Source organism: Haematobia irritans, chromosome 4, assembly GCF_050003625.1.
Source record: "Haematobia irritans isolate KBUSLIRL chromosome 4, ASM5000362v1, whole genome shotgun sequence".
NCBI lineage: Eukaryota > Metazoa > Arthropoda > Insecta > Diptera > Muscidae > Haematobia > Haematobia irritans.
In genome coordinates, this window is record NC_134400.1 from 181610055 (window position 1) to 181628706 (window position 18652).

General features: G+C 37.5%; 2 protein-coding genes across 3 annotated transcripts in view; one reads left to right on the plus strand and one right to left on the minus strand.

The window, feature by feature from the left end:
• The window catches only part of LOC142234949 (uncharacterized), a 234633-nt gene that overhangs the window by 210316 nt on the left and 5665 nt on the right, over window positions 1–18652 (plus strand). The gene's annotated exons all lie outside the window — the stretch shown is intronic.
• LOC142234664 (uncharacterized) lies at window positions 5829–11413 on the minus strand. Its single transcript, XM_075305835.1, has 2 exons — window positions 9593–11413; window positions 5829–6140 (listed from the first exon to the last, which is right to left on the minus strand). The coding sequence occupies exons 1-2, from the start codon at window positions 11316–11318 to the stop codon at window positions 6025–6027; spliced, it is 1842 nt and encodes a 613-aa protein (XP_075161950.1). The 5' UTR covers window positions 11319–11413; the 3' UTR covers window positions 5829–6024.

Below are 18652 nucleotides of genomic sequence, written 5' to 3' on the forward strand. Positions count from 1 at the left end.
TGTTTGTGCGTTTCCACGGGTTCAAGAGCTGGCCTATAGGCTTTAAAAAATTATCAAGTAGAGCATAGGTTATGTTAGGTATGGTGGCAGCCCGTTATTTCAGGCTCACTTAGACTATTCAGTCCATTGTGATACCACATTGGTGAACTTCTCTCTTATCACTGAGTGCTGCCCGATTCTATGTTAAGCTCAATGACAAGAGTATATGAAATTTAGTTGTAGCTTCCAAATCCTCAATTAGGAACCGAATTCCATTTCTAATTTCTCGCAAAATATGGACTCTAATTTTTTTGCAAAATTTTAAGTAAAAGAGGGTCAGTATCTTGAACGTAGAAGGTCCGTTTTTGTGCGGATTCTAGAAGAAACAATTGTGAACCCATGTGATGCAAATTAAACTTTGTAGATTCCACAATTTGGAATTTCAAAAATAATAAAAACAAAAAAAAAACAAGTATAAACGGCCGTAAGTTTGGCCAGGCCGAAGCTTATGTACCCTCCACCATGGATTGCATTGAAACTTGTACTAAAGACTGCCATCCACAATCGAATTACTTGGGTTGCGGTAACACTTGCCGATGGCAAGGTTTCTTAAAACTTTTTAACACCGTCTACTTAATTGTATGTTAGTCCATACGGAGTATATATTAAACAAAAAAAGGTCGATTAAATACTATATAATTCAGTTAGACAAAATTTTCTATAGAAATAAAATGTTGACAAAATTTTCTATAGAAATAAAATTTTGACAAAATTTTCCATAGAAATAAAATTTTGACAAAAATTTCTATAGTAATAAAATTTTGACAAAATTTTCTACAGAAATAAAATTTTAAGAAAATTTTCTATCGAAATTAAATGTTGACAAAATTTTCTATAGTAATAACATTTTGACAAAATTTTCTATAGAAATAAAATTTTGCTAGATTACTTTTGGGGATCGGCTATATATAACTATAGACGGATATGGACCAATTTTGGCGTGGTTGTTAGCGGCCATATACTGCACAATGTACAAAATTTCACGAAGTACCAAATCTTAACCGGATCCGATGAATTTTGGTGCTCTAAGAGCTCCGGAGGTCAAATCTGGGGATTGGTTTAAATGGGGGTTATATAATTAAGACCGGCATGGACCAATTTTTGAATGGTTGTTAGAGACCATATACTAACACCACGTACCAAATTTCAACCGGAGTGGGTGAATTTTGCTCTTCCAAGGGGCTCCGGAGGTCAAATCTGGGGATCGGTTTATATGGGGGTTATATATAATTATGGACTGATATGAACCAATTCATGCATGGTTGTTGAATACCATATACTAACATCACGTACCAAATTTCAACCGAATGTGATGAATTTTGCTCTTCCAAGGGGCTCCGGAGGTCAAATCTGGGGATCATTTTATATGGGGGCTATATATAATTATGGACCGATTTCGACCAATTTTTGCATAGTGGTTAGAGACCATATATTAACATCATGTACCAAATTTCAGCCAGATCGGATGAAATTTGCTTCTCTTAGAGGCTCCGCAAGCCAAATCTGGGGATCGGTTTATATGGGGGCTATATATAATTAAAGACCGATATGGACCAATTTTTGCATGGTTGTTGGAGACCATATACTAACACCATGTACCAAATTTCAGCCGGATCGGATGAAATTTACTTCTCTTAGAGGCCTCGCAAGCCAAATTTGGGGGTCCGTTTGTATGGGGGCTATACGTAAAAGTGGACCGATATGGCCCATTTGCAATACCATCCGACCTACATCAATAACAACTACTTGTGCCAAGTTTCAAGTCGATAGCTTGTTTCGTTCGGAAGTTAGCGTGATTTCAACAGACGGACGGACGGACGGACATGCTCAGATCGACTCAGAATTTCACCACGACCCAGAATATATATACTTTATGGGGTCTTAGAGCAATATTTTGATGTGTTACAAACGGAATGGCAAAGTTAATATACCCCCCATCCTATGGTGGAGGGTATAAAAAATCACAAATAACAAAGCACCGATTGCTAACCTGATCGCTTTTCCCACAAGCGACATGTATCCACTAACTAACTCAAACGGTAAACAGTTCAGAAATATTCATATTACAAGAAAATTAAGATTTTTATACCCTCCACCATAGGATGGGGGGTATATTAACTTCGTCATTCCGTTTGTAACACATCGAAATATTGCTGTAAGACCCCATAAAGTATATATATTCCGGGTCGTGGTGAAATTCTGAGTCAATCTAAGCATGTCCGTCCGTCTGTTGAAATCACGCTAACTTCCCAACGAAACAAGCTATCGACTTGAAACTTAGTAGGTCGGATGGTATTGCAAATGGGCCATATCGGTCCACTTTTACGTATAGCCCCCATACAAACGGACCCCCAAATTTGGCTTGCGAGGCCTCTAAGAGAAGTAAATTTCATCCGATCCGGCTGAAATTTGGTACATGGTGTTAGTATATGGTCTCCAACAACCATGCAAAAATTGGTCCATATCGGTCTATAATTATATATAGCCCCCATATAAACCGATCCCCAGATTTGGCTTGCGGAGCCTCTAAGAGAAGCAAATTTCATCCGATCTGGCTGAAATTTGGTACATGATGTTAATATATGGTCTCTAACCACTATGCAAAAATTGGTCGAAATCGGTCCATAATTATATATAGCCCCCATATAAAATGATCCCCAGATTTGACCTCCGGAGCCCCTTGGAAGAGCAAAATTCATCACATTCGGTTGAAATTTGGTACGTGATGTTAGTATATGGTATCCAACAACCATGCATGAATTGGTTCATATCAGTCCATAATTATATATAACCCCCATATAAACCGATCCCCAGATTTGACCTCCGGAGCCCCTTGGAAGAACAAAATTCACCCAATCCGGTTGAAATTTGGTACGTGGTGTTAGTATATGGTCTCTAACAACCATTCAAAAATTGGTCCATGCCGGTCTTAATTATATAACCCCCATTTAAACCAATCCCCAGATTTGACCTCCGGAGCTCTTCTGTGCAAAATTTCACGAAGATCGGTAGTAAACTTTGGCCTCTGTGGTCATATGAGTCTAAATCGGACGAAAGATATATATGGGAGCTATATCTAAATCTGAACCGATTTAGCTGATATTTTGCAAGTTTTTCGAGACTCATAAAATATTTGGATGTACGGTATTTCAAGAAAATCGGTTGATAAACACGCTAACTATGACCAAATCGGGGATAAATATATATAGCAGCTATATCTAAATCTGAAACGATTTTTTCCAAAACCAATAGCGATTGTCTCTGTCCCAAGAAACGGCCCAATGCCAAATTTGAGGACGATCGGACTTAAATTGCGAGCTGTACTTTGTGCACAAAATTACATATACAGACGGATGGACGGACAGACAGACAGACAGACGGACAAATCGACTCAGAATTTAATTCTAAGCCGATCGGTATACTAAAAGATGGCCGATTAAATACGTATATAATTAAGTTTAAAGTTTCTATAGACATAAAATTTTGACAACAAAACAAATGTTGACAACATTTTCTATAGAAGTAAAATTTGGATAAACTTTTCTATAGAAGCAAAATTCGGAAAAAATTGTCTATAGAACTAAAATTTTGACAAAATTTTCTATAGAAATAAAATTTTGACAAAATTTTCTACAGAAATAAAATTTTGACAAAATTTTCTATAGAAATAAAATGTTGACAAATTTTTCTATAGAAATAACATTTTGGCAATGTTTTCTATAAAAATAAAATTTTGGTAGATTATTTTTGGCTTGAGTGGCAACCATGATTATGAACCGATATGGACCAATTTTTGTGTGATTGGGGATCGGCTATATATAACTATAGACCGATATGGACCAATTATGGCATGGTTATAAGCGGCCTTATAAAGGGTGATTTGTTAAGAGCTTGATAACTTTTTTTTTAAAAAAAACGCATAAAATTTGCAAAATCTCATCGGTTCTTTATTTGAAACGTTAGATTGGTCCATGACATTTACTTTTTGAAGATAATTTCATTTAAATGTTGACCGCGGCTGCGTCTTAGGTGGTCCATTCGGAAAGTCCAATTTTGGGCAACTTTTTCGAGCATTTCGGCCGGAATAGCCCGAATTTCTTCGGAAATGTTGTCTTCCAATGCTGGAATAGTTGCTGGCTTATTTCTGTAGACTTTAGACTTGACGTAGCCCCACAAAAAATAGTCTAAAGGCGTCAAATCGCATGATCTTGGTGGCCAACTTACCGGTCCATTTCTTGAGATGAATTGTTCTCCGAAGTTTTCCCTCAAAATGGCCATAGAATCGCGAGCTGTGTGGCATGTAGCGCCATCTTGTTGAAACCACATGTCAACCAAGTTAAGTTCTTCCATTTTTGGCAACAAAAAGTTTGTTAGCATCGAACGATAGCGATCGCCATTCACCGTAACGTTGCGTCCAACAGCATCTTTGAAAAAATACGGTCCAATGATTCCACCAGCGTACAAACCACACCAAACAGTGCATTTTTCGGGATGCATGGGCAGTTCTTGAACGGCTTCTGGTTGCTCTTCACTCCAAATGCGGCAATTTTGCTTATTTACGTAGCCATTCAACCAGAAATGAGCCTCATCGCTGAACAAAATTTGTCGATAAAAAAGCGGATTTTCTTCCAACTTTTCTAGGGCCCATTCACTGAAAATTCGACGTTGTGGCAGATCGTTCGGCTATTCATGATGAAATGTCAAAGCATACTGAGCATCTTTCTCTTTGACACCATGTCTGAAATCCCACGTGATCTGTCAAATACTAATGCATGAAAATCCTAACCTCAAAAGAATCACCCTCTACTAACACCACGTTGCGGATCGTTGCAACCGGATCGGATGAATTTTGCTCCTCCAAGAGGCTATTGAGATCAAATCTGGGGAACGGTTTATATGGGGGGGCTATATATGACTATGGACCGATATGGACCAATTTTGGCATGGTTGTTAGAAACCATATACTAACACCACGTACCAAATTTCAACCGGATCGGATGAATTTTGCTCCTCTAAGAGGCTGCGGAGGTCAAATCTGGGGATCGGCTTATATGGGGGCTATATATAATTATGGACCGATCTGGACCACTTTTGGCATGGTTGTTAGAGACAATATACTAACACCACGTACCAAATTTCAATCGGATCGGATGACTTTTGCTCCTCTAAGAGGCTCCGGAGGTCAAATCTGGGGATCGGTTTATATGGGGGCTATATATAATTATGGACCGATATGGACCAGTGTTTGCATGGTTATTAGAGAACATATACCAAGTCCATGTACCAAATTTCAGCCGGATCGGATGAAATTTGGTTCTCTTAGAGGCTCCGCAAGTCAAATCGGGGGATCGGTTTATATGGGAGCTATACGTAAAAGTGGACCGATATGGACCAATTTTTGCATGGTTGTTAGAGACCATATACTAACACCATTTATCAAATTTCAGTCGGATCGGATGAAATATGCTTTTCTTAGAGCAATCGCAAGCCAAATTTGGGGGTCCGTTTATAGGGGCTATACGTAAAAGTGGACCGATTTGCAATACCATCCGACCTACATCAATAACAACTACTTGTGCCAAGTTTCAAGTCGATAGCTTGTTTCGTTCGGAAGTTAGCGTGATTTCAACAGACGGACGGACATGCTCCGATCGACTCAGAATTTCACCACGACCCAGAATATATATACTTTATGGAGTCTTAGAGCAATATTTCGATGTGTTACAAACGGAATGACAAAGTTAATATACCCCCATCCTATGGTGGAGGGTATAAAAATATATTAAAAATTTTAATTACTGATTGTTAACAATAATTTTATTGTCTGTTCATGTTTTTTAAACTTTGCTTTCTATTATATAATACCTAGGATAAATATAGGGTTTTGTACTTGTCTAAAAATCATTTCAATAATATAGTGATAGCAACAAATTTTCATTATCACAGATAATATTATTTCTATTCATTAGTCTCTAAAGATTGTCATCAATTGTCATCCCTGCTTAGGACGATACTGTCTTTAGGATTATCTTCGAAAACATTTCGAACGAATTTAAATTTCTTCATGGTAGCATAGAAATTCGTCCTTAATTCTTCACAATCTGCAAGAGAATAAGACGAGAAAATGGAAACAAAAAATTAGATATTTAGAATTTATTTGTAATATTTGAGTAAAAAATGAATATGTCAAGTATCACTTTACACCATAAACTTTAATTTTTGTTGCTGGCGTTACGTTCACCTTTTAAATAAAATAGTTATTTATATAAAAACAAGTATGGAAAGTCTAAAGTCGGGCGGTGCCGACTATATTATACCCTGCACCACTTTGTAAATCCACATTTTCGATACTATATCAAATCCGTCAAATGTGTGTGGGTGCTATATATAAAGGTTTTTGTCCCAAATAAAGGGTGATTCTTTTGAGGTTAGGATTTTCATGCATTAGTATTTGACAGATCACGTGTGATTTCAGACATGGTGTCAAAGAGAAAGATGCTCAGTATGCTTTGACATTTCATCATGAATAGACTTACTAACGAGCAACGCTTGCAAATCATTGAATTTTATTACCTAGAAAAGTTGGCAGAAAATCCGCTTTTTTATCGACAAATTTTGTTCAGCGATGAGGCTCATTTCTGGTTGAATGGCTACGTAAATCAGCAAAATTGCCGCATTTGGAGTGAAGAGCAACCAGAAGCCGTTCAAGAACTGCCCATGCATCCCGAAAAATGCACTGTTTGGTGTGGTTTGTACGCTGGTGGAATCATTGGACCGTATTTTTTCAAAGATGCTGTTGGACGCAACGTTACGGTGAATGGCGATCGCTATCGTTCGATGCTAACAAACTTTTTGTTGCCAAAAATGGAAGAACTGAACTTGGTTGACATGTGGTTTCAACAAGATGGCGCTACATGCCACACAGCTCGCGATTCTATGGCCATTTTGAGGGAAAACTTCGGAGAACAATTCATCTCAAGAAATGGACCGGTAAGTTGGCCACCAAGATCATGCGATTTGACGCCTTTAGACTATTTTTTGTGGGGCTACGTCAAGTCTAAAGTCTACAGAAATAAGCCAGCAACTATTCCAGCTTTGGAAGACAACATTTCCGAAGAAATTCGGGCTATTCCGGCCGAAATGCTCGAAAAAGTTGCCCAAAATTGGACTTTCCGAATGGACCACCTAAGACGCAGCCGCGGTCAACATTTAAATGAAATTATCTTCAAAAAGTAAATGTCATGGACCAATCTAACGTTTCAAATAAAGAACCGATGAGATTTTGCAAATTTTATGCGTTTTTTTTTAAAAAAAAGTTATCAAGCTCTTAACAAATCACCCTTTACATACATTTAAATCTGACTCCATCTGAACAAAATTTATAATCTCTAGACTTAAAATTTATGTCGGCTAATGTCCTGGGATGGTACACTATGTTAGTAAAAAACCAAGCAAGGAAAGTCTAACGTCGGGCGGGGCCGACAATATTATACCCGCTATGTAGACCAACATTTGTGTTACCATCTCAACTACTTCAAATTTGCTGGGAGCTGTATAAAGGTTTGCAGTATTTGTATCTGGAATACAAATACTTTTAATGGAGACAATTTTTTGTATTTCTACAAAATCTGTAGAATTAAAATTTAAATCGGATAACGTCCTGGTATGAAACCCAATGTTAGAAAAAATAATATGGGACATATGAAGTGAGAGAAATTTTAATGCAATTGTACAAAAAGCTTTTATGATTTATCAGGCGATATAGGACAATATCGTGATATAGGACAATTTTAGTAATATTTACAATTTTTGCAACTCATTAGTGGCGATTTTACAAGGATATTGGTTAGATCTCGCCAAGATATATGGTCAAGTGTGGGTTGTGATATATTATTTGGTCAAGTAGGGCGACTTGGAGCCTTATTTAAAACTCAACCGTTCTGTGGAAATTCTGGCATTACAGTGTATAGAATATGACTAAGATATGGGGAAATCATCACAGAATTTTGTATAAAGTCAGGGAATTTTGGCCATATTTGTATAAACCGGAAAACGAATATATGGAGGCTTTATCTAAATCTGAACCAAATTAGATCAAACTTGACACACTAGAATATCATATTAAATATATTCTCTGTGGAAACTATCCAGTCAATTGGAGGAAAATCCAATTGAAAATGGGTCTAAAATAGTCTACCATATTTTCGCAACTCTGGTGTACATATAACGGGAGCTATATATAATCTGAACCGATTTCGAGTAAATTTGGCATGCATAGTTAGAATAATAATTCTGCAATCTCTGCAAAATTTCAAGTAAATGGAAGTATATCTTTGGCCCCCGTGGTCATATGAGTGTAAATCGGGCGAAAGATATATATGGGAGGTATATCTAAATCTGAACCGATTTCAACCAAATTTGTCACACTTACCGATACTATTAAACGTACTCTTTGTGTAAAATTTGAAGCAAGTCAGGGCAAAACTCTGGCTTTTGAGGTCATATAAGTGCAATTCGGACGAAAGATATATATGGGAGCTATATCTAAATCTGAACCGATTTCAATCAAATTTACCAAACATTGGCAGAATGTCAATTCTACTGTTTATGCAAAATTGCACGAAAATCGGTAGTAAACTTTGGCCTCTGTGGTCATATGAGTCTAAATCGGACGAAAGATATATATGGGAGCTATATCTAAATCTGAACCGATTTAGCTGATATTTTGCAAGATTTTCGAGGCTCATAAAATATTCCGATGTACTGTTTTTTAAGAACATCGGTTGATAAACACGCCAATTATGACCAGATCGGGGATAAATATATATAGCAGCTATATCTAAATCTGAACCGATTTTTTCCAAAATCAATAGCGATTGTCTTTGTTCCAAAAAACGACCTTATGCCAAATTTGAGGACGATCGGACTTAAACTGCGACCTGTACTTTGCGCACAAAAATACATGAACAGACAGACGGACAGACAAACGGACATCGCTAAATCGACTCAGAATTTAATTCTAAGACGATCGGTATATTAAACGATGGATCTCGGACTTTTCCTTCTTGGCGTTACATACAAATGCACAAACTTATTACGAGTATACCCTGTAGTGGTGAAGGGTATAAATAACGGAAACATTTTAATCTCAACCAATTTTGAAGCAACTTCGCAAAAGTGTATTTATGATTTATCGGTCGATAGACATGTATTAGAAATAAAGGAAAATTTGAGTCACTTTTACATGTTTTCGACTCAGCAGTGGCGATTTTATAAGGAAAATGTGGGTATTTTGGTCTTTTTTGCCCAAATCGGAAAAGCATATATATGGAAGCTATATAGAAATCTGAGCCGATTTCAACCAAATTCGACATGCATTTTCCGTCAGAGGGGGTAATTCTACCCCCATCCTTGTCGCAAAAATGTTGTACCACAAAAATGTTATCACGCTAAATATGAACATTTTAAATTATCATTCACGTGTTAAATAATTCTTGACATACCAATACATGCTTGAACCAACACGGTTCAGTTTCATTACGTTAATACTTACCAACTCTGAATCCATATATTTCCATAGTCTTTAAAAATACAGGAAATTTCCTATGATTTATTAGACACCTTAAAGGTCGCACAAAAGCCAAAGGTGGCAGAAATAATGATAGCTTCAAGTTGGGATTTTCACAAAATAGGTCCAGGAAAAAATCCAAACCCGATTCACAATAATTAAAATCGATAATATGCAGTGTTGTGACATTTGTTCGAAATTTTTCTATAGATGATTCTGTTACGGTGCGTATAAAGTTTATGGTCAACTCCCGCAAGGATGGATGCTTCAGTAAAGATCTTATATACATCCATTGTTCAGATGTATGGTCCACTATCCAGGTGCTAAGTTTCCGCAGGTTTTTCAATTGCATTACTATATGCAAAGGCAATTGAAGTTTGTGACCCATATCTAGAGTTTCCAAGTTGACACAGGTACCCAAGTCAATATGTGATGATAAAATCATTTGATTCTTTGGCACTAAATCAAAAGATTCTTCATCAATAGCCGATGCCTGGGATAAATCTTCGCAAACGTCTTTATTCTGTAGATTGCCTTTGCAATTTTTTATATGATACCATGTTAAATTTTTTAAATTCTCATTATTAGCATAGGCTCCTTGAAATTCACAGATATCGATGCGTTCAATTTTCAGACTTTGTATAGAAGGTGATATTTTGAAATTTTGAAAATTTCCCTCAATTTTTGTATTACAGCTTGTAAACTCCATGAGATTGGTTTGAGTTAAAATTTGCCGTATATTTTCTTGTGTTAAACCTCGGCACCATTTCAAATGCAATTCTTGTAGTGTTGAAGGTATGACGAATGATTTAATATTGATAAAATTTGTGCCAGTTATAGTTAATTTCTTTAGACTCTTACAGCATGAAGCGAACGAAAATAGTGTATCGTCTTGAAGATCATTGGTAAATTTTACCGAAAGATTAGAGAGTTTTCCAAAAATTTCTTGTAGTAAAGAAAATTTTTGTGATGACCATTTTTGAGTGCTCCACGGTAATGTAATCTGCAAAGTGTTCAAGCTATGAACGTAAGGTATTGCAAAATATTTTGCTTCGGCATCTGTTTCTCCATCATCCAGTTCTAAATTTCCCTCCAAAGTTTCCAGATTTTTATTAGAAATCAGTTGACAGTAGTGTCCATAAGTAATTCTGGTTGAGAAGAAAAAATCCAAACGAATTCGTTTCAAATGTTCCATTTTTAATAATCTACTCATAGATTCATCCCCAAATTCTGTATTAGCTCCACATTCCATATCCAATTCCTTAAGGTGTATACTTTGTAAATTGGGTAAGCTTTCTGCTATGGATATTTGCTGAAGGAAGTTTCCAATACTTTTGTGGCGTAAGGAACATTTTAATGCTTTAACATTTCGAAACGTCCTAATATCTAATGATGGTCCAAGCATCAATGTCTGTACTCTTTCCACATAGTATGAGATAAAATCTTGAAACACTTCTTCTGTTAGCAACAGACGATTGCTATCACTTTCGTTTCGGACAATGTAATAACCTTCACTTTCATCTACATTTAGATAAATGTAATCAACTGGCCATATCTCCGTGTCAAATACATTTTTGCAGGCGTCATCTCCTTGTTTGATTAATTTCAATTGTTCTTCGAATTTTCTTGCTTTAAATATTGCTTTCCAATTATCATCTTCACTATTGGCTGTATTTATTTTCTTTTCATTTATTTTTACTTGTATATCCATTTCAATTTATATGTGGTCTTTAGCTTTGTTTTCGTTGTTCAACGTTTGCGTTGATAAGAATAAAGAAAAATCGATGCTACCACATTGGAGTCTTAACAAATACTACCACTGAGAGAGAGAGGGAAATTATAGAGAACCATATTCACTCGCATGGGAATCAGTGATGCCAATCTTGCTATTTTATATTGATATTGTTGTTTGAAGTTGCTATTAGCTAGTTATTCAGATGGTTTTGATTTAAACTCTGCAAATCCATTACTGGCTATTATACATCGATTGTATACAAGAAACAAAATTATGATAGAAAAACATTACTTAAATTTGGCTTTTGTAAACAAAAGCTTATCTATTGGTGCAAAAACAAAATGAGTTTTGTAATTGGATATCTAAAGATAAGCGTCTATATGACAACATATATTTTGGAAAAATTATTTAAAGTGGAAGACTCTACAGCCGTTTGGTTAGAAAATGTAAAGTGCAAAGTTTGCTGAAGCTGTACATCCTCTCATTTTAGTAGATGATCTTCTTAGATATTTATGAAACACCAGATGCAAATAAGATTTATTTGAATAAAACCCAAAAGAATCAGCACAGAAAACATTTTTATTAACCTTGTGAAAGGTATATGGTGAAAAATTGTCGAAATACAATATCGAATAAAGTGATATTATTCCAAAAATACTGCCTCGATCATGGATAAAAACACGGGATGCCCAACGCCGCACAGTGGTTCCAAATCGCATTTTTTTGGAAATAATTCTGTAACTTTTGAACGGATAAAGATATTAGCATAATTTATTCTGTGCGTTAAAGCTGAAGTGTTTTCCTCAAAGTTTGCCAATCTATGGGTCCCTAATGGGTCCACGGGCTGACCTGTAGGCGTTGAAAGTTGGTCACCTCGGTGGTATGAAATTTTGTTTTAGCTGTAAACTCCGCAATTTTGAACTGATTCCGATGATTTTTTCTTTGTTATACCTAGGTAGAACTGGTAAAGCTCTGCGTGTGCAATTATCTTTTACCGTTTGCAAGATATGGACCCTACAATTTATTTTTTTTGCAAAATTTTGACAAAGGGGGTCAGTATTTTGAACCTAGAAGTTCTGTTTTTGAGTGGAATCGTAATTCTTAACTGCATTCCCTCCAAAATTGTACGAATCCTAGAAGAAAAAAACGTGTGCTTTAGATAAAAAGTTGTAAAGTCCATAAATTAGAATTTCAAAAAAATATCGAATTTTTACCATTTTTTTTTGGAAAAAAAGCACATACATTCTTTCTGTCGTAACATTTTTTTATAGGTTTCTCCCAATGTTTTTTTTACTTTTTTCTTATAGACTACCATATAAAGATACGTTTTAAAATTTTATCAGCCATTTTGGTCAAGTAGTATATGAGTTATTCTCCTCCCAAAATCGGCAATTTTTCAAAAAAAACAAAAAAAATGGTTTTAAAAATTCTCATTCGGGAAAGCACCGATTGCTAAAGGGTGATACGGTCAAAATTTGGTCAAGGGAAAGCGCGTGTAAATCGGTGAAATCGTTTATTTAAAAAATCAAATTAAATTTCTTTTTCAAGTTCAATTAGTATAAAATTCAGGAAAAATATTCAGTTAGGCTTTCGCTTTTCCAAATCCGAATTGCCGGGCCTCACGCTTGACACCTGCCATCAGATTTTGTACAGCCACCTTGTCCACCTTCTTCGCCGCAGAAAGCCAGTTTGCCTTGAACTGCTGCTCGTCCTTAGCAGTTTTTTTTGGTCTTCTTTAAGTTCCGCTTGACAATAACCCAGTATTTCTCAATTGGGCGGAGCCCTGGCGTGTTGGGAGGGTTCTTGTCCTTGGGAACCACCTGCACGTTGTTGGCGGCGTACCACTCCATGGCCTTTTTACCGTAATGGCAAGATGCCAAATCCGGCCAAAACAGTACGGAACAACCGTGTTTCTTCAGGATAGGAAGCAGACGTTTATTCAAACACTCTTTCACGTAAATTTCTTGGTTGACAGTCCCGGAAGCTATGAAAATGCTGCTTTTCAAGCCACAGGTACAGATGACTTGCCAAACGAGATATTTCTTTACGAACTTTGACAGTTTTATGTGCTTGAAAATATCTGCTACCTTTCCCCTTCCTTTTGCCATATAAAACTCCTGTCCCGGAAGCTGCTTGTAGTCGGCTTTGACGTAGGTTTCGTCGTCCATTACCACGCAGTCAAACTTCGTCAGCATCGTCGTGTACAGCCTCCGGGATCGCGCTTTGGCCGTCGTATTTTGTTTATCATCGCGATTTGGAGTCAGTACCTTCTTGTAAGTCGATAGTCCGCCTCGTTTTTTGGCTCGATGCACGGTTGTAGACGATACACCCTGTTTATTTGAGGCATTTCGGAGAGAGAGGTTAGGGTTTCGCTTGAAACTACCGGCAACTCTCTTTGTCGTCTCAGCGGCTTCCGGTTTTCGATTTCCCCCCGATCCAGACTTCCTGGATGTCGACAAACGTTCCCGTTGATTGGCAACTTTTAGCGATTTTTCCAGCTTTGCGTGCGAGTAGCTCGGATTTTCGCGATGCGCGAGCAAACGCTGCTCTTCTTGCTTGGACGGCATTTTGACAACTGAAAAGTGAATTCCAAAATCAAAATAGGAGCAACATTCTACACACACACACCTTCAAAATGAGGGGTGTTCAGGTTTTTTAAATGCAAAATTGAAAGAAATACGTCAAGTTTATATTGACCAAATTTTGACCGTATCACCCTTTAGGTATAGTGGCAGCCCGATATTTCAGGCTCACTTAGACTATTCAGTCCATTGTAATACCATAGTGGTGAATCACTCTTATCACTGAGTGCTGCCCGATTCTATGTTAAGCACAATGATAAGGGACCTCCTTTTTCTAGCCGAGTCCGGACGGCGTTCCACATTGCAGTGAAACCACTTAGGTTAGGTCAGGTTGTAGAGGATGACACCAATGTTTGGTGTTGAAATTGATGTCCACTTAGACCAGATTTTCCATCTTCTTCCTTCCGATGCGGTCCGCTTTTTCCCAGAGCTTCCTCCTGCTCGTTCTCTTTGAAAGAAATCTCAGAACAACCAACCAGAGGCCCTGATGAATGCAAGTATGTTCCTTAGCTACACTTCCGCAGATCAGTGAGAGCCTGAAAGAAAGAGGAGCCCAGTATCTTGTTTCTTCTAAAGGATAAAACTGGACACTGGCACAGGAAGTGGTACGAGTCCACCGTAACTTCCGGGTCCAGGCACCATCTACAGATACCATCGTATGTGTCCTGTTATGATACCAATCGGTGGCCGCAATTATTCACTGTTCATCGACATCAAAATTTCGCAGTTCCTACGTTTCTTTTCGTCCCTTATCAACTTGGTTTGCTAGCAACCAACCGAAGAAACCCAGCGTCTTGGCCATAGTAATGATAAGAAGACACTGGAGGAAAAACGTCCGCTAGGACATTATTCGTTCCACGAGCGCCCTCCTTAGCCAGCACATCCGCTTCCTCATTTCCTGTTATCCCATAGTGCCCAGGTACCCAGCACAGAGTTATATTATGCTGTTCAGTGAGAACCTTGGAGTCCTCTACGACAGCGGCTGACTATTTACCTTAGACCGGCACTGCACAATGCCTTTATAGCTGCTTGACTGTCGATGAAGAATCTGATATCGCTTTTGAATAATGGCCTCATCAACAGCGACTCAGCAGCCTTTGTTATCGCAGAAATCTGAGCCTGAAAAATACTGCAATCACCAACCAGCGTGTAAGACTCTCTTATTTCTAGTTCAATGCAATAGATTCCGCTGCCCGTTCCTTCCTCCATCTTTGACCCGTCCGTATACATGTTCAGGGTTCCGAAGGGTATCCTGCTGTCTTCCCACTCCTCTACACTTGGTATAATGTATGTCGGTTTGTTATGATAAACGTGGCCATATGGTCCGTATCTCTATACTGCCCGGCCAGAATCTCAGTATGCCTGTAGGCTGTCCTCTCCAGCGTGTTAAAGCTCTTAAGTCTCAGAAGTGTCAGTTCCGCCATCTTCCTTACGTGTAAATCGAGTGGGATAACTCCCATCAGAACCTCCAAAGCAGCAGTGGATGTGGTCCTCATAGCGCCTGTCATGTAAATAAGTGCAGTTCTATTTACCCTATTTATCCTCGACATAAGATTTTGGTGGTTCACGATTGTCCAACAAACATAGCAACCATATGTGGCCACAGGCCTTACAACCGCGGTATAAAGCCAGCCAAAAAAAGAAGGCCTCATTCCCCATCTCTGCCCGACCAATTTCTGGCACGAGTATAATGCCGCATAGGCCCTCTTTATGCGATCCGCAGTATTCTCCATCCAGTTTAGTTTGGAATCCAAGAGAACTCCCAGGTACCTTGCTGATTTCGAGAGGGTCGGCTTCGTGCCCTGGAATTCAGTCGACTTGTAACCGTCAATCTTTCTTCTCCTGGTGAACAGTACCAGTTCCGTCTTTCCAGGGTTTATCCCTAATCCGCATCCTAGTGTCCACTCCGAAAGATACTGCAAAGACCCGCTCAGCACATCCGAAATAGAGTCCAGGAATTTCCCCGATACCATTATCACAATGTCATCCGCGTATGCCACTACCTTGATGTCCCTACTGGTCAGCCCAATCAATACCTCGTTGACTACCAGTAGCCATAGCAACCACTTAGAGAAGCTTTGAAACACTTAGAAATGTCACCAGCATTACTGAGATGGTGTTTGGTCGAAGCTGGGTTTGAACCTACGACCCAGTGTATGCAAAGCGGGCATGCCAACCATTGCACCACGGTGGCTCCCTGGGAGTATATGTTACAGGAGCGATTTTGTTAGGGTGTACGTACTTGTTTAGAATATTTAGCATTTTTCTGCTATAAATTTTATTTGAACTAGCTGTTTTGGCATTGCTATGATTGGCAACACTGATAAAAATTCTCAATGAGTTTACTCAGTGTCTCTTTGTAACTGAGACTACCGGCATTCAGAGATGGAAATTCTTTAGTTTGAATGGAAAAGAAGTGTAAACAAATGTGATTTTTTCGCATATCTGAAATATTTTATGATGGTGGTGGTGGTGGGGACAATTTCGTGTACTCCACTTGAGATTATTGTTCTTGAGTAGAAAGCCCTTTTTTCAAATTAAAACAATCTACATTTACTGATAGAAAGTTCAAAATTTTTTTTTATTTTAATTTAAATACAATAATAAAATATTGATAACACAAATACTAGGGATTTACTAAAGTAGAATTTATTAACTATTTAACTTAATTCAAAACTAAATAGTTTTTTGTTAATAAAATATTTTTACTGATTGTTATGACATTCTCAAACCATTGCCAATGGTATTAATGGACTTTTCCGCCTCTGCAAAATATTTAATGGTGGCAAGAAACAACAAGATATGTACATACACAAACATACAGTGCCACACATAAGTATTCACACAGCACCCTAAATCGCACAGTGCCCAGGGTAACTGCCAAAAAATGCGCCTACCAGAAATATTGATTTTAAGCTCCATAAAATATATACCGATCGACTCAGAACCACCTCCTGAGTTGGTTTAGTCCTTGGTGTCCGTCCGCTCGACCATGTATTTGTTGTTCGCAGTATTTAGGCCACTATTATTAAACGATTTCGATGAAATTTTGTACAGTGTTGATGAAAGAATGGGGGAATATAGTTACAAATAATACAAAAAATTAGTCCATTAATTGTTTAGACTGCTTGATGCTGTTATCAAACAAAAAGGATTGCAGAAAAAGTATTAAATGTACCAAAAAGCTAGTTTAGAACAACCTATGCCAATACTTTTGTTCCTCAAAAAATGTACCTTGTTTGACTTTTTTATAATTTAAATATTGAAAGAGCAAAAATTTATCTAAAATAAAAACTGATCTATATTCTTAATATAGTTATGTTACAATCCAAATTAAAATATTTCATAATTTAAAATAGCTTAATATCATTATTTTTAAAATATAGTTTTTAAACAAAATTGTTTGGTGTACCAATACCTACGTGTGTGGCTGTATGTATTTGTCATAAAATTGCATTGAAATGAGAGGCATGCGTGTGTTATTTTATTATCGTCACCATTGATACCATTATACTTCTGTTTTGAATTCCCAAATTTCCTTAATGAAAAATACCCAGATTTCATCATATATCATGGATGACAAAAATCTTTGTTGAAATTGTACTGAATTGGCTTCGAAACAACATGTATATGCATATGATTTCGGCAAGCATGGGGAGTAGAAAATATTTTTGTGACAAAAATGTTCCATTGAGATGATAATAAAGAAAGCTTGCTTGAAGTACACGAAAAAAATTATTAAATTGAAAGAAACTTTACTACGTTTTAAATAAAACGTAGTAATTTCCATGAACTAAAATAAAGTCCAATTGGCTTTAGTGCCCCATTGTTCTAGTATATGAACTTTCCAATCAAATTTGTTTATTTAGTTGTAAACATTACAGCAATAAATCTGGTTTGTTAATTTTAAATTAACAGGTGGGCTGATAAGTCCCCGGTCTAACAAAGAAAAACAAATTTTTTTCTCAAAATTCGTTTTTATTATTCAATATAATTCCCTTCAAGATCGATACAACGATTATAACGACCTTCCAATTTTTTGATACCATTTTGGTAGTACTCCTTCGGTTTTGCCTCAAAATAGGCCTAAGTTTCCGCGATCACCTCTTCATTGCAGCCAAATTTTTTCCCTGCGAGCATCCCTTTGAGGTCTGAGAACAAGAAAAAGTCGATGGGCCCAGATCTGGAGAATACAGTGGGTGGGGAAGCAATTCGAAGCCCAATTCATGAATTTTTGCCATCGTTCTCAATGACTTGTGGCACGGTGCGTTGTCTTGGTGGAACAACACTTTTTTATACCCTCCACCATAGGATGGTGGTATATTAACTTTGTCATTCCGTTTGTAACACATCGAAATATTGCTCTAAGACACCATAAAGTATATATATTCTGGGTCGTGGTGAAATTCTGAGTCGATCTGAGCATGTCCGTCCGTCCGTCCGTCTGTTGAAATCACGCTAGGTCGGATGGTATTGAAAATGAGCCATATCGGTCCACTTTTACGTATAGCCCCCATATAAACGGACCCCCAAATTTGGCTTTCAATTGCTCTAAAAGAAGCAAACTTCATCCGATCAGGCTGAAATTTGGTACAGGGTGTTAGTATATGGTCTCACACAACGATGCAAAAATTGGTCCATATCGGTCCACTTTTACGTATAGCCCCCATATAAACGGACCCCCAAATTTGGCTTGCGATTGCTCTAAAAGATGCAAATTTCATCCGA

Bases quoted from the DNA above. Each gene is read 5' to 3' on its own strand.
- LOC142234664 (XM_075305835.1), bottom strand. From the start codon at position 11,318: ATGGATATACAAGTAAAAATAAATGAAAAGAAAATAAATACAGCCAAT. The intron at 6,141-9,592 runs GTAAGTATTAAC...ATTCTCTTGCAG, and splicing joins AATATATGGATTCAGAGTTG to ATTGTGAAGAATTAAGGACG.